Source organism: Struthio camelus, chromosome 3 (genome assembly GCF_040807025.1).
Source record: "Struthio camelus isolate bStrCam1 chromosome 3, bStrCam1.hap1, whole genome shotgun sequence".
NCBI classification, from domain to species: domain Eukaryota; kingdom Metazoa; phylum Chordata; class Aves; order Struthioniformes; family Struthionidae; genus Struthio; species Struthio camelus.
The window spans coordinates 10086913-10109699 of record NC_090944.1 but is presented as its reverse complement, the minus strand read 5'-3'; the positions used below and the strand labels follow the sequence as shown (position 1 = coordinate 10109699).

At 37.4% G+C, this 22787-nt stretch overlaps 1 protein-coding gene across 17 annotated transcripts in view; it reads right to left on the bottom strand.

The window, feature by feature from the left end:
• MSRA (methionine sulfoxide reductase A) overlaps positions 1 to 22787 on the bottom strand; it is a 302387-nt gene that overhangs the window by 202215 nt on the left and 77385 nt on the right. Inside the window, exon 1 of one of the 17 annotated variants that reach the window (XM_009666923.2) lies at positions 21517 to 21565. The exons of the other annotated variants lie outside the window; for them this stretch is intronic. Within the exon in view, the coding sequence (XP_009665218.2) occupies positions 21517 to 21562 (46 nt within the window). The 5' untranslated portion in view covers positions 21563 to 21565. Of the gene's footprint in view, positions 1 to 21516; positions 21566 to 22787 lie in introns of those variants that run through there. 17 annotated transcript variants of the gene reach the window in all.

Genomic DNA, 22787 nt, shown 5'->3' with positions numbered 1-22787 from the left:
AGATAGTTTTGCCAACAAGGGTAAAAGCATAATAAATATTTCTAGATAAGTGACCATATTTAAATGGACAACCAAAACCTCAAATACATGCACAGTGAAAACCTGAAATACATGCATATCTCAAATGCAATCTTTTGTTTGAAAACATACGGCATGGTGTATGGGGAGGCTGTCTTTCATTATACAGCTAATTTTATATTTGATTCCTCCATTCAACTGGCTCGTTAGTTTAAGTAAAAATAATGCTTAACATTCATTTTATTGAACCAAGTCTTTTCAAATCAAAATAAAAGTTATACCAATAATGCTTGCTCTATAATTATACTTTTCTGGAACAACCTAGATTAATCACAGACTCACAATAATGATTAAAGATGGGGTACTTTTACGATCAATATTTAGCAGCGCTGAAGGAACAAAAATATTTTTGCATAGATTCTCTTCATCCAAAAATCTTGTGACTATTTGTCTACCTCAAATAGCAAAATCTTCTGAGCATTTCAGCAAAAATTTTTCTCAAAGAATCTCCAGGTTCTTTACAAAGCTTATGTAAATTTTCCAGAAGTAATAAACTCTTCACAGTAATACATTTAGACTTGTTCGTTGACTACTATTTAAAAGGCATTCAACCTTTTTTTTGATTCTATCAGTAACTCAGAAGCGCATCTAATTTTCAGCCCAACTCACAGATCATTTAGGAATCTGGTGCTTAGACTAATTCCACCCACATCCGAACATATGTTGTATATGAGACTGATCACACAGCTACCTTGGATTGTTTCTTATCCATGGTTGACTTACACTTTTTAGACAGGTAATTAATACATTATAGAGAATAACGAATGCCTCAGAACTAATTTTTAGTAGCACCATTATTTCTACAAAGATTCGTAAAATTTTGGAGTCACAACTCTTGTCATACACGCTCACTTGTCCTTAAAACATCTGCAAGCGACAAGTGCAGCTTCACAGTAATAGCGAACTTACCTAAACAGCTTTGCTTCCTTATAGATTCCCCAGTTTTATCACGTCAGGCTCTACTCTCAAGTAAGTAAAAATTATATTACCACTTCACAGAAAGAAACTCAGGAAAGTTTGCAAGATCAGGCAAAACTACTTCATAGCCTTGCTGATGACATACATTAGAAAATTTTTAATGAACTGAACTGTAAGGAAAAATGTCTTTATTAAGATGTGTTGTTCCTCTCTCAGTGGCTAAATGATTGTTTCCAGAAGCAATAATCAGCTACTGATATGAAAGCACCCAGTTAATTAGCTAAAGATTGTAGTATTCAAAGAAGCTATATTATTCAGTCAACCATGGGAAATAGCTTTATTTTACAATATTATTAAATGCAGCATTTGAAATTGTTTAGCTGGTAATGCAATTGTTGGAAAGTATCTTTCACTTGAAAAATATCTTCGTTGGTTAATAATTGTAAAAGAAAACATGCAAAATTGAGCAGCTACGTTGTTATGTAAAAAGATTGCTTCTTTTTACTGCTTTTCAACTGATGATACATTTTAAATTATTGTAGTAGAGACTAGAATAATCTCTAATAAACAACTGTATAAAATTTTGGACAGTGAATTGAAAATCAAAATACAATCAAAGTATTTTCCTTGTTATATTTCATATGGAAAGTGGAATACAAACGGTTCATTAATATGTCCCCTTTTGGAAACTACGGTGAATCCCTTAATTGTTATCTTATGTATCAAGGAGTAAGACAAAAAACTGGTTTAATCACAGAGAAACTTCACACCAGTTAGGCTATCTGGATTTCACTGTCACAAATATGGGAGACTGTTTTGTTATTTTTAAAAAGTCTTCTAGATCATCAACAGAATCAATAGCAGCAATCTGTAAATAGGAAATGTGAGACTGATCTAATCTACTAATCTAAAACTTGTTCATTGAAGATGTAACATTCTTTCTGCAGACAATGACAAGCTGCACAGATTAATTGCTCTTTTCTACTGAAAACCTGTTTTATAATGGAATCTAGACCTGCCTATTGGCAGCCAACTCAATTGACTTTAGAAGCCACCTAGAGAATAAATTTAGATTAGACCCTAAATCAACATCAAACTGGAAATTTATCTGGATGCACTCTATTTCAAAACTAAGGATGGATCTAGATCACTATGAAGAATACATTTGGAAATGAAAATGATTTTGTAATCCGTAGTTTAAAACATTGGCAGAGGAATAAGTACACAGCCTAAACATTTTAAGTTGTTCTAAGTGTTTTCTTGTAAAACCGTAAACATTAAGTAATGATAGAGCAATGCCTACACAATAATCTCTAAGGATTTCAAGTTTCCTTATGCTTTACACAAACATATACAGGTGTGTATAGCTACATGAATACATAGGCATGTGTGTATATAGATATATCTATATATCTATTTATATCTAAATGTATGCAAATATGACTTAGGGATCTAGAGTGGGGTCTAGCTGAGATCCTGGAAAAATAGGCTAATTAGGCTTTGGGACTGCAGGAGTGAGGAACTACTTATATCCTTTCCACTTCTTTTCTTTCTTTCTCATTTTGAGAAAGTAGAAAAAATTAACTCCTGCTCTTTGCCTCACTTTGCGGCTCGGGACTTTTTACAAAAAGCTGCAAGAACACGTCAGTCTGGACAAGTGAAAAATGAAATCGCAGGAGTTGAGAGATGACTGAAAGGCAGCCCTTTGGCCACAGGTCCTTCCTCAGATGACATTTCTGTGAAAGATTTACCCTGCAAGCAAATTTCATACAAACCTCTCCATCCACAGCAATTTCTGAGAAACCGATAGGAAGCTGCTGAAAAGGCCCAAGATCCTTTTCCAATAAATTTGCAAGGACAAGCGCGTAACCTACAAAGCGACACTTCATGCCCAGTTTGGAGAAAATGATGAAAAGCAGAAAGAAACCAGAAGTGAGAAAAGGGTGGTTTGGCTCTTTGATCAGCAGAGAAGCAGCAGATATGATTTCACATTGGCTTCACTTTAGCCAGGACCTTTTACCGTTAGGTGTGCGTGTCATCTAGCACTACAGATTTCTGGTCTCTTACTCAAGTATATAGGAATCTCCTATGGAAAAACTAACAATAATGGTAGTCTCTGGATCAACGCTCACCAAGGGAATGCAGTAAGTGAACTCTGTAAAGGGAGATCTGAAAGTAGGAAGGTAATGAGCTGGGAAGATAAATAGAAAATTTTTCACCGATGCAGTGGCATGACAGCAAAGAGGAAAGGGAGCATTAGAAAGACAGATGTGAAAAGATATCATAATCTTCTATTATGCACCAAAAAAAAGAGGAGGGGGTGGCAGGCTGAATGACAGTTTCTTAGATGTCACAGTTCAACAACAATTTACTGAGGAGTAAAAAAAAGGAACAAAAATAGGAACGATGAAAATGAAAAGGGGTTATGTGAGTCCCGTCTTCCCTCCTCCCTCTTCATCCAGCCCAGGTATTTTCATGAATAACATTAAAAGCAGTAGAGGAAAAGGCAAAAGCAAAATAAAGAAAGATACTCATGGAGAAGTGAGGCTCAGGAAAATTTTGTATATTGACTGTAAGCTTTGTCCAGCGAAGCAGCACTTGCAAGCGCAGCACTTTCAGACAGTAATAAGAAAGGATCGATAATGACAAAATGACATTTTGATTATGGTCAACTGAGAGGAAAAAAGATCTTGACACAGTTCATGGTAGCAGGAAAAAGTAGGCCCTGGAAAAATGCCAAGCCATTTAATTTAGAGCTAGATTATGCCACCTTCGCCTTATGCTATTCCGCAAAGAGTAGAGCTAAGATAAGAGACAAAGTACTGCTCAAATTGAGATGGGTGACTTGATTTATTTTAAAATTCTGAAAGGTTTCCAAATCTGAAATAGGCTGTGAGCTTGTGGATATATTATAGAACATGACGGGCAATAATTGGTTTGGGAACTGTTTTTGAGAATACCTCCTCCTTTAATCTTTCCCTCCTTTTGACTAGTCCTGCATCGGCATTACCACTGGCATATAAAGACTGTAAGAAGCTTTCTTTAGGGCCATCACATTAGCTATCAGCCAAAGGAGCTGCTCAAAAGCAATTCAAGGCATTCTCACAAGCCCCCAAGTGCTTTGGATTCCCTTCTGTTTAGCTTTAAAAAAAAACGTCAGCTGATTGTTTGCTTATCATCTCTAGCACATTCATATGAGTGCTCTCCTCATGGAAGAGAAAATGGAGATCAACTGGTGAACTCTTATTCATCCTGTTCAGAAACAGCATTCGCATCCAAGAGACTGGGCACTGGTACATAACTTTCTAAAAGACGCGCTGCCAAATGGAAGACATACAAAGCAGCCAGAATCCTGAAGTTAAATTATTTGCTGCAGATAATTGTTCTTCAGTGTTAATTCAGAATCTGAGCCAGATACTCAGTGGCTTTATGCCAAATTACAGCACCAGCAAAGAGCCTGCCTTGCTATGCGCATGCATCAAAGGAACCAAGAGACTCATGCTATTGGTACCTATCTTTGGAAACGCATACTTAATATAGTAAAGCCAAAAAAACTTGTAAGGAAGTTAGTGTACTCCTGTGACACATCTGGAAGTATTCTGGTACCTAAATATAGGTATCTAATGCTATTTTAGATGCCTAAGGTATCTATCTGAAACATCTTGCACTAAGTGGTGCAAGAATAGTGGTATCTTCATAGCAGTATTACAATCGACACACTGCTTAGATACAAATTTTACATCCCTAGCATCAGAATACCACTAGAAAGAGGGTTTACTGAGGAAAAGTGGAGGAAAGAGACTCTATTAAAAGCACCAGCTAAGTAATATGCAAGCTCGAGAAGAAAGATCATGAATGGAAAAAGTCCTGTTTAGAAAGGAAAGATTCATAAAGCTGACGGATAAAAGGGACTGCGAGATCATCTAATCAGATTAATTAGCACAACATTACATTATATTCATTTATTCACAAAATCTTTCCTCTATTAAACTCAGTAACATAATTTTTGCTGCCATTGCAATAGTATCCCTCCACCTTCCCAAGGCGAAGTCTAGAGGTAGAGTCAGGATGGATGCACAAGGAAGGGAAAGCACAGACAGACTGCAAAGCAAATGAGCGTACTGGGAATGGACAGGACTCACATTATCATAAATAAAACATATTACCACCAGCAAGCAATCACTTCTGGGAACAAAAAGAGAAAGGTAAGAAATCCCTCAATCCATTCCTCACGCTCACCAGCAGAACTGCTGTACCAGAAACAGACTGTGCCCTGGGAGCTCTGTGGGCCGTGACAGATCTGCAGCTCTCGCAACACGGCTCAAAACTACTTCTACAAAATACTGCCATTGATATTGGTGCTTGATTAGTGGTTTTGATGTTCAATCCGCATTAAATGCTAATGGATTAATCAGCAACGGAAAGAGATATTATTTGAATTAGTGCTAGTTCTTGAAAAAAAATGTAATACAGGGGAATGAAAAAAATGTAATACAGGGGAATTAAGTGACTTAAGGAAAGAAGTTACAGTAGTTACAATCATGGATCTCAATTGTGTGGAATGGGGAAGGTAAATAATACCCAGTTCTAATTTAAGTTGGGGATAATACATTTCACTGGTGTATGAGACAAAAGCCCTGTAAGTGAGTAGAGGAAACGAATACCACAACACATACGAATCAGAAAGGGAAATCAATAAGCCATAGACCATAGGCTTCTACATGTAGCCTGGACCAAGCCATTTCTCCATGTTTTAATCTAACCGAACTGCACTGCAAAGCACATATACTTGATGTATATAACGCACTCCAACCGCATACGGAAGTTTTGCTTTTTTTCGTGCTAAAAAACAGTTTAAAGTCAAACTCTTTTATATCATTATAAATCACACAACAATAATTAGGGAAGAAGAAATACTGTCTCAACTGGTACTACCTCTACATTGCTTTATTACGTGTAACACATGTTAATGCACAGGTTCTCAGCTGGGTGAAGGACACAGAAGAACAACCAGGCACAGAGGGCTCACAGTCGTTCTCATTACTACTGCTATGTATGAGGGCATCCTGCATTAGACAAGGCTGAGCTCAGAAATTATCCCTGCTAAAAACTAAGCTAAGATTTGGGAAAGATGAAAACCTACAAACCTGCCATAAAAGCAGCACTTACGTTGCAGAAATGTGCTCATAAACTGAGCCTGCACACTACTGCAAATTAATCACACAAGAAGATCTTGAATTCAACTGTACAGTCTACCAGGAAAAGGTGCACCACATGAGTAATATTTTGCAAAATTAAGCTCTGTATTTGCTGACCAAACTCCTAACTAGGACCAAGTAGCAAAATATTAGAAATGACGCAGAGAAATCGGAATCATTCATTATGAGGAAAATATGAAAACAATGACCATGATTTTTTCAATTAGAAACTCAGCATGTTAGCTGCAGTGTTAACACACTTATAATTAAGCTTGCCCATTGCTCACAGTAGAAGATGCGCTTCCCATTGCCTAGAATACTGCCAGACTTTCACTGCTGGAGCAAAAATGTTCTATACCAATGTCCATGTCCATTCAATTTCTATAAATTCCAGATAACATTAATCTAGCCTCTTGTCAAAATAATTTTCAGATAAAAATACAATGTTTTACCTGTATTTTAAAAAAAAAAAATTACAGTCGTTTAATTGAAAAGTTCCAGTTGCCTCCACGTTTTGGAACAGCAATCTGAAAGTAGATCTTGGCTTGCTCAGTGTGAAGTCTCTTCCTTCTGGGCTTGGCAGTCTGGAATTGAAAGCAAAAGCCAAAAAGCTCCTTGCTTTCTTCAGTCAAAAACAAATAACTGCGAAACCCGCTACCACTCAGTGTGTTTTATCCTACCAAAGTGATGGCTTCTCATAGCAGATAACAATCTAGTAACTCTAATGATTACTTGGTTTGGTTTTCTTAAGTACATGTAGCTTTCTCTGAACCTGCATCTGTCCTAATTTGCTTTCATTAACAGAAAGTGTGTACTAAGGTATTGACTGGGTTGATTTTAAAATGCAAAATCAGCACAAGTTAGATAGCAAGGTTTGTCTAATATCTTTTCAAATTCTAATATAGGTAATACACTTTGTTTTAATCCATGTAATTAACTCGTACTAGTAAATGGAGGAGGACAACTAACATATAACTTGGCAAACTCAAGTCATAGCTAAAGCAATGTTATTTCTCTGTTGCTGATCTCTGGCACATTTGCATTTATTAGCTCACGTGCTTTAGTATCTTACCTTACATCCTAGAATCACTCATCTCACAATCTAACCTGGCAGATTTTAAACAACTAAAATTTATACTAGGAGATCACTAAACAAGTTTCCAGTGTAAGGTGATGAAAATTTTTGCCTTGGTAAGGAATAGCTAATCGCATACAAACAAACAGTTTTAGAATTACATGCAGGATCATAGTTAGCTATGACACCATTGCTTTTTCCCTATATTGTTTTTCAAAAGGAAAAGAACTAATGGTAGCACTTCTCAGAGCTTCAGTGAAGGTTGGTCGGTTATGGTTTGTTTCATTTTGTTTTTAATTTGTAAAAAGGTTCAATTCTTTGTACACTGTAAATCAAATTAAGGCCTGCCTGGGGACTCATCATCCCAAGCATCTAATGAAGAAAATACATCAGGGCTGATGCAAATTTATTGGATGATTTCTGCACAAAGGAAACAACAAAATAGCCAAGAAGAACCACATATTAATGAGGAAACAGATGATATTTAATTAAATAAATATTCTTAGTAATGCTCCAAGGAATGAAATTATATGGGTCTTGGGCAGCCAAATTGTGAACCAGGTTGCTAAGATTTAAAGTGCATTGCTCATTGTTTTTCTTTGTACTTATAGAGAGACAGTACATTTCTTAGAAACTAGGCGTCTAAAAAGCATAGTAATATCACACATTATGAGTTTTCTGGAAAAAATATACTGTTTTTATTGACTCTGTATTTATTCTTATTACCGTTATTTTCATTCCTTCCATCAAAATAATTACTCAATTATTACGATATTAATGTAGTCTTAATTACTATACCAAAAATAGCAGATTAGAGATTATAAGAGTTATTTACTCAGAACTCAAACGATGGGTTCTTTTTATTAATAGCAGTTCTATTTTTTAACAGAAGTACTATAGGAATATTACAGCACTATAGCAGACACACAGAACGTAGGTTGTGATGTAGGCAAGACAGGAGACTACTTTCCATTTCATCTGATTACGGCTTAGTCTTCTAATTGATAGACTACAGATAAGAGACCCACGGAAAGGCTCATTGAAATGAGCCTGCACAACATAAATTGAAATTCTGGAGCCTATGTTTGTCCTCCTGTGCTTTTATTTTGGTTTTGGACCTTCAACAAGAACAGGCTGTAGCAGAATCTATAATCAAGGTCTCCATGAAAAAACAGAATATTTAATATCATTACACAAAGAGCTTGTTTACGTTTATTGCTTTTTTGGCTATTGTTTTATTTTAATTAAGTGAGATGGAGGGAAAAAAGCTTTAGTCAATAACTATACTGCTGTCTGCACTGAAGATAGTAGAGTTTTTGTCACTGATTTCAATTTAATCTTACTTTATTCTAAAAGTAAAAACAATAAAAGCGTGATTCTAGTTCTACTGACTTTTGACTGTTCCATTTCTCAGAGCACTTCCAAATCGTGAATAGTATTAACCATGAATAACGGCTGAACTGCTATATACTCAGTCATGCTCCTTTTGGCAGCCAATCATACAAGCAAACTGACATCTTTAGTGCAATTAATATTTCAAGAAATTCTCTAAAATGTGTATAAGCTAGGTATACTCACATTGCCTAATACGCACCTCATACAGAAACCAGTAATGTCGCCCAATTTCTTTCACCTGAGCTTATAGTTAGAACCAAAGTAAGCTGAGGCCACCTGAGATCAGCATGTAACATTTTTAAGTTCTTGCTTCCAGTCAGCAGCATTCCTGTAGCTCCTAGACCCTATTACCAAACCTACATCTCCCAAGACTTCAGACTTTACGTGCAAACTGTGGTCATAAGGAACAAAGGAAACAAAGATAGAATTTGATTTTTTACATTCCTAAAGTCAGCAGTTATATTTACAAGAGCAAGCAATTCAGTTCAATAGAAATACATCAGTAAACAAGCAGTTGCTGGTAAAGTCCCTGTATGTTATATGAGCGGAAAGCATACATAAAAAGCCTTAACAGAAAGCAGAAAAGTCATATAGAACAAATATTTTAATAATGTTCTATATTTGGAGGGAGACGCTAGAAGGGCCTTTCCATCAGTTCCATTAAATTATGTACTGGCCTTCTTTCGCCATTACTCCACTCTAATTTTTTTCCCTAGGATTGCTATTGAACTTTAAAGATTTACCTCACAGGTTTGTCAGCAAATCAGCAACACTTTTCATTTTCCTAAATTCACGGTGAGAAACCTGATCATGCCTCGAACCTGTTTCGGTAAGAGCCATATTTATTAGTCCTCGCAGTAAAGAGAGAGTGAACTGCAGCCCACTGTGCCTCTTGACACTTTTTTACAATGATATCTTGAACCACATTTGTGTATATACATGGTAGATAAAAGGAATATTCATCTTTGAACAGTCGTTTTCAGTAAACTATATAAGAAAATGCAAATTCAAGTTTTCATTATTATTAATCATTGATATTGGCCATGATCTTGCCGGGAGTTGAGCATTCTGGCTCTAAGCCAGTAAGGCACTTACGCATTTTCTTATCTTTATGCATTGAAGCCAACAGGACTATTCCCATGCTTAAAGTTAAGCATGTGTGTAAAAGAGCAGAGCGTTCAGCATCCCTCCAGACTGAACCCACCAAAAAAGCACAGTTAATGGAAGAGGGAAACATAAAAATAAAATCCTAGGCCAGAATGTTCTACAGCCTGAAATAATGTTCATTTTTAAACAATTACTTTCCTCAGAGATTTGCTCCATTTCATCAGGACGGCAGTACAACAATGCATGTATGATCAACACAGAAGAAAGACTGGAGGATTGCAATTCAAATATTATCTTACAATATTTATCCCTATGTCTTATAAAACTATTAAATGCTAGGGACGAAATTCATGCCTGATGTAACTGGAGCTGAAATCAGAAGAGTTGCCGCAGAGATGAAATTAGCCTTATGTGTGTATGAGTGTGTGCTTTTTCAGTAGATGTTGCTAGACTTCAGGATGTTAAGCTTTTGTAAACCTCCATTAAAGAGCTTTTATGAACTACTGTTCCCGTTTCCATAGAAACAGCAGATCATAATTTCTGTGAGAATATAAAACCTTTTTCAACACATTTGATAGTAATTTTCTCAAAATGACCTCCAGGTAATTAATGTGATAGTTTGACCCATGCTTTAACATTATTTTCTAAGAAACAAGCTGTATTGCTCGTTTAAAAATTTGAATGCATCGTTCGTGCCAAGCGAAAAAGACCTTGAAAGTTTGGGATCTGCTCAAACAGGTATTGTACATATGGCCAGTTAATGTTTCTGCTTCTTTTTACACATTTGCTCTAACCTTGTGGAGGATTACACCTATGTGTATGACCCCGTCTTTGTAAAATTCGTAGTCAGAAGCCTGCAAAGTTAAACCAAATAAAATCTGAGATACCCATCTATCTAAATCCCGCTGAGAATCTCTGTTCTCAAAACTTAAGAATATATTGCCTAATTTGCACGCAGCACGAACATCTCTGATGAAACGGCAGAGTACGCGTTCTCTCTCTCTGAGCAACGCTCACTTTGTTTATGGAAATGCTGATTACAATGCCAAGAGAACAACGTATCTTTCAGAATTTTATATTATTTTTGCAATATGAGAAGAACAGGAAATCAAACAAGATTTTAATTCAGCCGCATGCATTTATTTCAAATGACTAATCTCTGCTTATTTCAAGAATTGATCAGAATTTGATTCTGATGGGTGGTATTAGATAGTGACATTTTTTGAAAAATGCTACCGAACTTCAGAACTTAACTTTAGGTATCAACTGCTGAAAATTTTCTTCTTTGTTTATATTTATCCTAAATCTTTCTTTATTCTGATGTGCTCTCTCCAGTTACAGGATTTTATTGCTTTTCTTTCTTTCTTTCATTGTCTTTAATACCGCAATTTTCTTTTCCTTTACCAGCTGAACTATTTCTACCTAGTGACACTCTCCCTGTCTGTTTTACAGTTCTGTATTTGTAGTGTTCGTCATTTTTTATTTCTATGAGAGGAGCTCACGGATCATATGTTCATTTTCAGGGATCCATTTCCTAGTTATGCCCTTCTACCTTTTTTTTTCGGTTTTACACAGAATGACCTATAACCACCTTTGTCCAAAAATGAATACAGGTCTGCTACTTACAGCAGGAGTCCTGGCACCTCTATCTCGATAATATTTTTGCTGCTGACTAAAAATCGACGGAGAGGATGCTGCTATCCATATGAAAAACTTGGAAGTCTTCTCAGAATGGTATTATCTGCGTATTCTTATCAATATATGAAAACTACCACCTGATTTAAAAATATCATGGTAAAATATATCAATCAGAGTGCCTCCACGCACAGTCTGGACTATTTTGTATATTTGTTTAGACATACAAGCTGAAGTACAAAATAGACTTTAGTATGTTTTCAGAACATTTAATATATACGGAACATAGCAATCTGTCTCATTCTGAGTCAGATCCGCAAATTGTTCTGTTCATATGGATGCTTATTTTTCATTGGGTTCTGTTACTATTGGAAACATTGCTGTTCTAATGGGTGGCATTAAAAAACATATTCATACCTATGTGCCACGGATCTCAGACATCGTCAGCTTAGTACAGAAGGAATTCTTTCACATGCTTAATAGGAATAGATACCCTTAGACTGTCGTGGGTTGCTTGCTCCTTGCTGCAACAGATGGTTATGTCTTGCATAAACTTTCCTGACCATCTCTTTCCATAAGCTGCCTTTCCTGAAGACTTTCCTTTTTTTATATGCAGGTGTTTATGAGGAATAAAAGGACATTTGTATGTAAAAAAAAAAAAAAAAGGAAGCTACTTGTGTTCATTCATTAGGGAGATGGGAAAGACTCTTTTTCTTTTTCAAATGCTTCAGATTTTTTTCCAGGGTTCTCCATTTGACAGAAGTTTCTAACTGCTCTGCCAGGTTCTTCACTCTCGGTGGTGTAAACCAAAGGTGTCGTCTGAAAGTGACAGTACATCCCTAGGGCGGTGCACGCTGGAAACCAACAGAAACGTAAGTGAACAACTCCAGACTTGTCTCTCTTGCAGGACAGTCTACAGCTGTATTTCCGCAGACAAGAAGAAGAAGAAGAAAAAGACTTTTCTTCATGTTTTCTATATGATCTTGTAACATATGCATTTAACCTTCTCTCTTGGCTGAAAGAACTAACTTAATTTTTTCAAAGAGCCCCTTACCACTATCTATTTGCTTTTTATTTCATTTGAACATCCACTGTTTTGATTGCTTCTGTTTCCCCACTGACAATTTTTAAATACATTTAATCTTTCCTGGAGCTTTATATACCAGAATAATCACAAATTCAAGTTTGATACATTAGTGTCAATTGTTAAAATTAGTATTTATTTTTGACGACCGCAGCTGTCCTTTCTTATGTGCAGGAGCTCCTGTTCAAGGGTTGTCCCCTTTTCCTTCGAAAAATACAGTGAGTGCAAAGGTCCTGCAACATCTCCTAGCTACAGGACGTGTTCCGATTCAGCTTTTTATTTTCATTAAGCTTTCTCCGTGAATACCTTTCTCGAGGGCAAGCAAAAAGATCTTGATTATCAGTTTCCTCATACCAGTTTTAACAAATGACACGTTTGGTAACATATTCTGAGGAATCAAGTATAAAATGGAGTAGTTCATTCCCAGAAAATTCAGCTGCTGGACCTCACGTTCTAGTAAACGTGTTAGGCCATTTTTTAAATCTTGCTTAGTTGTCAGAAATTCTGCAGGGAGCTAAAATTCCTCATCTTGCCAGTCTTTGAAGTACAAGAGCAAAAGTGCATTTACTCTAAATTTTCTTCATTAATAGCAGCTGTTCCATTCCTAGCTGCGTGTTTTTGTTGTGCCTTGCTCAGTCATAGGTTCCTGTGAAAGAAATGTGTTGACATATAAGATTGAACCTCATCTCCCCAGGCATGTTTTCCTCTTATCTCCATATATTTAGGTTCTCAGATCCTCCTTCTGCATCAGGTTCAATCCACTTGTCACCTCTTCCTCTACATACATTTTTTCTTGTTTTAGTCTCCATGTTTCTGCGTTTTCTGCCTTTGTGCAGATACCCTCTTCTTCTCCTTTGTTGAAGCTTGGGACTTCATGCTTATGTTTTAACCAGCCTTCAAGTTAATGTTCTTTAGGCTAGAGAAGATTTTTCCCCTTCAAAAAGCAGCTGAAGATGCAAAAGTTCAGTAACACATTATAGCTATAAAATCTGCATTTTAAAATGAGTCTATTTTGCCTGCACTGACAGCTCCAGGTCAAAATCTGCCTGCCCCACCTTTTTCCCTCAAGACTATTCCCCTGGCAAATATATACAGTGAAGCTGGGGAAAAGGCATTGTAAATAATCGTAAGGACTGAAATGTGATTAAATTCAGGAGATGTAGTAACTCCAGAGCCTCAAGGCATGAAAAAGAGCATCCAGAAAGCATGTCTGACAAACCAAAAAGAAGAGGAGCCATTTCTTAAATGCCCTGCCTCAGTGGAGAACATTTGGAAGACATTTTCCTCACTCCAAGCTGATGACTTGTGCCTTACCCTTTACTGATCTCTCCAAAGGTTCGCCCTGTTTTCATTTGTCACGTTAACGAAGCACTTTAGAACGCTGTCTGTAGAACTCTGACCTTTAACAATGTCACAGCGCTATAGCGTGGGCTTCAAGGACAAGAACTCCGTGGGAAATACTCTCACAAAAGCAGTTTAGGCATCCAAGCTCCTTAAATTTCCCCTACAGTCCATGGAGAGAGAGAGAGAGAGAGAGAGAGAAAGAAGTCCTCTGCAGAGAATTAACTCAGACTACCTAAATCAGACATCTGCCCTTAAGGCGTACATCTCTCTCCACTAAAATAGGGAAGGTCTGGAAAGATAACTGATTTCGATGCCTAAATCATTTGGTGTAACTACCGACATACGTTTTGCTGTAACTACAGTTGTTGAAGAACAAGGACACGGTTTGGTAGAGAGAGTATCTTTTATTAGACCAGAAAGTATAGTTGGAAAAAATAAGATAAATAACCTGAAGATGAGCTTGTCTCTTTTTTTTCAGAAATACCAACTGGCCTAATAAAAAGTATTACCTCTATGTACAAATCTTGTCCTACTTACAAGCATATGCCAATTTTTTGGCAGTAGGTAATGTTGACTTTTTACAGGCAGAAAGACTTGATACTTCACAGCTGACCTTCCCAGAACACTGAGCCAAGGAAAAGAAATATTGTTGAACAGTGAATATTGCTTTATTGCCTTTTTAACTGGAATCTGGTTCCTAGAGATCCATCCTGCTTTGTCCGGCTCAGATTTCCCCAAGAGTTTGGATGTTCAATTGAATGTATACCAATACTGCAATCCCCTCCCAAGAAAGACACTCATAGTACAACAAAATGAAATAAAATGAAAGGCTTGGGCTTTTTAAATCTGAAGTTATTAGGAAAGACTTAAAAGCAATAGAAATGAGAATTTGTATGACTTAAAAAATAAGAAGGAAACGAGAAACTACACTTTACAGTATTTGAGACAGGTAAGGCTCCTAATTATGTCTCCTTGAGTATTTTGGAAAACAATTAGCTATTACACAGTGAGAAAAAACAGACAATAGTCATTCTGTTCAGTGCTAAGGATTTCCAGGAAAAAATGAGCACTGTTATGTCTACTGCTCTGTTATTAATTATTTGAAAAAGTTGCCTTTGCTGCTGACAGTAGTACCTCAGCTTTCATCTTTATGTATTTATTTATTGAGACAGAACACGTTGAATCCTATTCAAATCTCTTACTAAATTTTATTTTGCAAGATTCAATGCATTTGGTCATTAGTTTGTTTGTGCTCTTTTTAAAATAACGTCCAGAGTAGAACATAGTACTCCAACCAGGCAAGTAGAGCAGAATAACGACCTTATTTTACATGCCATAGCATTTGACATTTTTCACAGGATCACATTGCTTACTCTATAAAATTTCCCATCTACTGCAACTCTATATTTCATGCCCACAAAATAACAATATCATTTTACAATAAGACCTCTAGCACTTCATGCATTTTCCATATACCTCTCTCAGGTTATGTGTACTTCAGCTGTCATTTTGCCTTTCTGTATATCTTTAACATCTCAGCCCACTTTTTTCCTGTTTGCTTTCAGTTTCCTGACTGTTTACCAGCAAATTCTCAAGAGTGCACTCACTGAAAAAAGTGTTTTAGATCATCCAGTGACAATCTCTTCTAGCAGGAAACTGTAGTTGTGGTGGATTAAGAATAAGTCAGAACTCTAACTTAGATGAGTATTTAGGACGTTTAGAGTACTCCTTCAGAAAAGGGATACTTGGGTTCCCTTCCCTGCTCCAGCAATGTTTCTTAATTTGTATAAAACAGAGAATGCCTCAAAGGTGAGAAAATGTGTTTCCTCTAGAGCAGACACGTACGCTTAGTTACCAGAGTAGCTCTCTGGGTTGTGCTTACTGCATGGACTAGATCTCCAGGGGCTATAATGAGAGCTTAGACAACTACTGCATTTATAGGCATCTACATTTAGGTGTATGAACTTTGAACTGAATCCCGGCTTTGATGTGGATTTTTCTCTCTCAGCTGCTCTTCAGATTTGTGGCAATTTCTCCCCCCTATTTTCCTATTTTCCACCTATCACTGGCTCGATCAAATTGGTATTATACCATTATTATTCCTTTCTACGTCAACTAATTCAGAAAGAGATTTCTTAAGTTATAAATGTCCAATTGCCACTTAATTTTGAAAGCTACACACTTAATTACTTCTTGTCTATTTTAAAACATTCCCCTTAGTTTACAAATAAAATAAAAGGAATGGAACAATAAGGATACTGATACAAATTTTTATTATCATTTCCCAAAGAGAAAATTAAGATTTGTTAGCATTCCCCAAATAATAATTCCACACATGAATCTTACTTTACTCAAAGAAAAGAGCTTCCACACAAATATATTCATCCTATTGTCACTCATTTACAGTCCACCATCCAACCCTCTGCAGCACTAACCTTTTATTAAACATTAAAATATTCGATCCGACCTTGCAAGACGAGATGCTAGAAACAGCATTTAAAAAAATCTGATTGATTTGGCAATGACACCTTCAGGCCACACCAAAACTGGGACCCCCCAAGCCAGGCATTATATAAATACGTGCAGACATGAAGTCCATATCGGTAGCAAGAAGATATTGAGACATGGCAGAAAATGACTATTGCTTCTGCAGAATAAGTTTCAGAGATCATTTGATATAATTGATGAACATGATTACCTCATGTTTTTAACATCCTTGAATATGATGTAATGTATCAACACATTAATTGAAATTTTGTTCACAATTAGCATGTATTAAATTCCTGATTAGTTGTATGCATTTAAAACACTTTAATTGGTTTGTTTCCATTGATATAATGTAATGTGTTTTAAACTATGTAATTTAGAGGTGTGTATTTAGTTATCATTGATTAGCTAATCAATAGCATTGTCACGAGTGTATGAATGCTGTGTTAATTATGTCTGAAACTCACATTTCTCAGGAAATAAGCAATACAACAATTTTCCCTTCGGCTGTGTTAGCACATCATTTACTCCTTTTATTAAGTCATGCAGATACTAACACGAGTTTGCATTCTCCTGCTTGTTTGCGAAGCACTTGAAATGTCTAGCAGATTTTTCCCTCTGATTAACTTCTTTTACACTTAGAACTGCAGCGACTTCCCGTGAAGTACGCCTATGAAAAGTTTACATCACACTTACATCAGCGGAAGTGAAATTTAAAAAAATCAGACACCATAGACAGGTGTTTGTGCATCTTCTCTAACAACAAAATCTGTTCTACTTTTTCAGTATTAGCTTGTGATATCTTTATCCAAACTCAGCAGAAGTCCGTACCTATTGTCATCAACAACGAAACTGCCCTTGGCTTCAACGTGGCGGCAGCAGCTAGATTACCGACACTGAATGAAACTTTGGTTTCCAGCAGTTCAGTGGAACTAATCCATGTGACACACCATGCAGCAAGGATTGTAGCCTGGCCCCTCCGTTGATATTTTCAAATTGATTTTTAGAACGTAGAAACATTACATAGAACTTTTATTCATTACATTAAGATTCTCTAAAGGACACTAGTAAGCATATTTAAAGTAATCAAATATTTTTAATATCTACAACATGTTTTTCTCACTGTTTCTTTGGAAAGCTCCTCTTGCCACTCCGTGAATTTGTCCTTTGGTATTTTAGTGATCTTAATCTTTCCCCCGATTTCAATGAAACTGAAATTTTTGTTTTAGAATATCTTCAACTGTTTTTTGTTTTAGAATATCTTCAACTGTTGTAGCTTAATGTCATTCCAAGCCATCTTTATATACTTGTTTCGAAAGTGATACGCACCTAATTGTGAGATGTATTTTTTAGTAAACTGATACAATGACAACAGAATGTGATTTTCCACAGTTTGTGTATCAAAATACTGTCAAGGAGCCACTACAATGGATATAATAGGTGTATTTCACGACTACCAAGTTCACTTTGCAAGTCTCAGGCGTAATGGAGAACCAAACCATTTAGTTTTGATTTAATTTCTGATATGCAAAAACAACTGACAATGCAGTGCATTATAAACAAAGAAGGTCTTAAATGTTACTCTGACCACTTATCATTATTAAAGTTATCATTATTAATTATCGTTATCATTATCATTATCATTATTAATTTTCACATATGAAGTTCAAAGTTTTGAGGTCATAGTAGTACTATGGGCCAAGATGGCTTAGCAACTGCAAAATAAATATAACCTAGTGTGGGCTATGTCTTCAGTGGGAGGCCACCAGGTTCTATCAATTCACTTGACTATCAAGGATTTTTTGTAAAGCACTTAGTGAGGCAAGGGCTGAGGTGGTTTGGAGTCATTTCGGGTTGTTAGGAGACTCACATTGTTTCACGTCCAAAACATTGGCCAAGACCTGGGCAGCTGATCAGGTTTCCCCATACCCAGCTGGGACTAAGACTTGGAAGGAGTTAGTTGGCCGATCACGATTGTCCGTGCTTGTGTCAACTCGAGAGTTAATTATTGAAATTAATTCTAATTGGGAATATACCCAAAGATCAACTGGTGGGGAATGTAGTATCAGACCACCTTACCAAAAAACATTTGCTAATGACTCCGCACTCACTGTCAGTGAGTTTGGGGCACACTGGAAGGTGTTAGCTCTGACCTGTAAAGCCCTAAATCATTTGGCACCACACCACCTTGGCCTCCCTCTTTCTCTCTTGCTCTCCATTACCCTCTGTGCATACTACTGAAGCACCTGAAATCATTGAAAGCACGGAAACGGAGAACGTCTGTTTTAGTACAAGCTGTCTTTTAAATTGTCTTTTCATCTCTATATGGAAACCCTTAGGAAAACCCACCTATGGAAATGAACTAAGTCTAAGCCTAAATTTACTCCTACTACTTGGAGTACACATATAGAAAAATTCTAGCTAAATACTAACTAAAATACAAGATAACCAGTATTCAATATAAACATAAGAATATTCATACTGGATGTGACCAAAGGCATATCTAGCTCCCCGTCGTTTCTTTGAGTTGTTACCTATAGCAGAATATGAAAACAGTGCAGGTACCTAGCAGTCTTTCCTCATGCATTCCCTCATTTCCAGCAATCTGCGCTAAAGGCCTTTTTTAGACAGAGGTGATATCTTATCGTTTAACAGTTCTTCATGGATTTTTCTTCTTTGAATTTCTAAGCACCTTTCGAGCTCTTGCAAACTTCTGGCATTCACAACAGCCTTTAACACCGAGCTCCACGCAGTCTGCATGAGCTTGCATTTTAGGATTAGCATCTGATATACTGTTTCTTGTTTAAACTGAAGAACAGAGCTTTCCTATCACTGCACCAAGAGACACCCAACTTTCTGACAAAGTAAACAGCATTTCACAGAATCACAGATTCATACAATGGCTGAGGTTGGAAGGGACCTCTGGAGACCATCTAGTCCAACCCCTCTGCTTAACCAGGGTCCTCTACAGCACATCGGACAGGACTGTGTCCAGGGGGGCTTTGAATAGCTCCAGGGAATGAGACTTCACAACCTCTCTGGGCAAGCTGGTCCAGTGCTCAGTCACCCTCACAGGAAAGTTGTTTTTCCTCATATTCAGATGGAACTTCCTGTGTTTCAATTTACCTCAAGCATTAAAAGGTCTCCAAAACATCAGCTCTCATAACCACTTTTCCAATAAATAAGCAAGGTATTTTGTTTCATTTTAGGGAAATTTCAAATTAAATTAGTTATCATTTCCCTGTTCCTCTGCAGGTGATGCAGTTCTATTAATTTTAGTTACAATAAAGTGCCCAGTATTTCAAATTAGAAAGATAAAATGTCTAATATTTCAATAACAATTTTCTGCATAGTACGTGTTATCTAGCAAATTCATGATATTTGGATATAAAGCCTTTATAAATACTTGATTTGGATGGCTTGTGCATCTCACCCACTTCTTTGCCACTCAGAAATAACATGGTCAACTCAAACTCACGCTGCTACAATTTTTATGTACTGCCATGTACTGCTAACGCTCTCTCCCTTCGTGTTACACTCTGTTGTCCCAGCAAATCGAAATGAATCCTGACCCCTTCCAAACTCTAAATTGATTGTTCCAAGGAAGGCAGCAGTCGAAACAGCTTTTTTTTTTTTTTTTTAAATCTCAACCACACTGAAACAGAGGCAGTTAAAGCAATATATCTGTGACTAATAAAGCCACAGATGCAAAAACATGTAAAGGTTAGAACACTCACAGAACACAAAATTAAAGATTTTCCAACTAAGCAAGCCATGTGTGCACATCATCAGGCACTGTAAACAACAAAACCACAGCGAGGGCTCTTGCCCTGCAGATTATCAGATAATAAGCACGCATCACCAGAGGACGCGTGCTAGCGGAAACTGGCAATGTGCGATGAATTATGCAAAACATCTAATGAAAACCGGCTATATTTTCAACTGTAAAATACTAAGTGAACTGAGCGCTGCACCAGGCTGGATTAAATATACACCGACCTTCCTTTGAGATGTCTTTAACAGGTTCCCAAAGAATGACATCTAACCTGAACGTTTTGTTCCCTAATACGCCAGCTTGCCTTTACCTCCCAACTAATAACGTATTTCCGCGTAACGCGTTTATTTAGTTCACTGTTTGTTTTGAACCACTCCGAACCGAAAGAGGCTAGCGAAGGGCTGAGCAGATTACATCATTCATTTCTTCTAGGTGACACCCCTTCCCCCTCCTGCGACACTTGATTCTTGACTGAGCTGAAGCACTGAGAAATTAGACTTCATTTCAGTATGCTAATAGCAATCTACCCAAAACAATGTAATCAAGGCCTCATGTGCTCCTATAATTTCATTCTTGACATAAGTCTGACAGCTATTTATTGTTGGAAGCAACGGCGGGGAGGGGAAGAGGAAAAATTCCTGTAATTTCCCCTCCCCCAGCAAACACAGCAGCTTCGCCGTTCAGCGCCGGATCTTTGTGCAACGCACAAAATGGTAATAATCACGGGGTTTACATATGTCTTGTCTTAAGCAATCAAGGCAGAGAGTTAACGGAGAGGCACATTCAGATGTGCCAATTCCCAAACTGGCCACCTCTGATGAGCCAGCTGTGAGCTTCAATTGTCACATTATAATTTCGGCACGGAGGAGGAGGAGGCGGGGGGGGGGGGGGGGGGGAGAGCACGGCATCCCGCTCCACACTGGATCAACATAATTATTCACAGCAGGATGCTGCAGAATTAATTTAGCCAATCGGAATTATAGATGGGGGCTGGGTCTGCGCGGCAGCGAATATCAAAAAGGGGGAAGAAGGGAGGAAGAAAATTGGGATCTCGCTAATGTTTTGGTGCAGCATCCCTCGGTACGATCGGAACGAACACAACAAAGTGAAAACGTAACCGGTGCATTTAGAGATGTTCTTGCCTTCGCAGGGCTGACTTGAAATGAGAGAAACGGTGGCTTTGGTGCACGGGGAAAAAAGCTAACAGCCCGAGCTGCTTAGTGAAATATTGTCTAGAAAGCTACCAGATTGTATCCTATTGAATAAAATGCTACCAGATAAACATAAACCTGGGAACAACGCTACAGACTCGGCATCGTTCCCGTCTAGCACTTTCGAAATTCTGCAAAGCTCCACCTCAACATTAGACTTTGCTTTATTATTGAACATATGAAAATGTATGAAAATACTTCAGCCTCACCTGCTTTCAGATGATACGATCCGTATAACTGCATCTCGTAATCCATCACAAATTGCACGTTGACCACTTTACGTTGTGCAGATTACAGGGGCTGGTCGAGGGCGTGAAGACTTGGAGCTCTGGCACTGGAGGGCAGGAGTTTAGGACTCTGAGACCAGCCTTTTGGTGAAGGCTTTCATGCAAACGATCATCGGTGAATACGGGACAATATTGGCACGTGTCTGGTCATCACTATGTTTCAACCTAAAGCATCCATTGAGATGAATGGGGCAGTTCAACATTCCCATATGTTTTTCAAGTTTTCTGTGAATTTTGAACGGCAACACTTCATCGGTTTACAATTTACCAAAGGCTTTTGCATAGTTTAAATGATATTTGGTAGTAGAGAAACTAGTAAGATATGTAAGAAAATCATGCAAAAATGCACATCTTAGTTACTGCAAATTGCTAGTGTCCAGACGAATACCTCAGCTCAGCCCTTGAGACTGCCAAGAGAAGGAAATTGGAGAGAAACAATTCTTTTTCCAATTTCTCTTCACCTGAAAAAGGATAGACTAATACCACGACCAGAGAAGTCACGCTCTTTGATCCAGAGATCTTCCTTTAACAGAAGCAAAGTGTAATACAGTCTACACAGCATTAGCCCTTTTGTCCCTATTACTGACATGCTGCCAGCACCTGCTTTGCAGGGACTGTTGTAAAACTAGAGGTAAGATGGAAAAGAAACAGAGTATTTACACTGTCTTAAGATATCTAAACTTTTTAGTGCTGAATCCACCCAACATACCCACACATCTCCCTCTCCTTTGATAACACAGACAGACAAGTTCTTAAGGTTGGTTGAGCTTAAGCTTTAATTCTACCTTAAGAGACGCCTAAAGAAGGAATATGTTAAAAAGTATATCTCCAGAGTACTCAATTCATTACCACTTAAATGAAAAATAAAATGATCATACTGTAAGGCAGAAGCTTTTTCTTTTTTTCCTTTTCCCAGAATTGTACAAGCATGACAAATCTAACTGAAGCAGAATCCTTGAGTTCCTGTAAGTTAACTTACGCTTGTGCTCCCCGATTCTGGCAATAGTGAGAAAAACATCAGGAAGGTTGGTCAGACTTTATTTCTGGCAATAATGTTTGATGTACACCACTGTCAATGAGAACCATGAATTAATATGCAAGGAGATAAGGCCTTGTGGTAAAAATGGTGTATCTACAAATCCTGATTAACAATCACTGCAACAGTAAAATGGGTTCCCATAGCAACAAGGCTG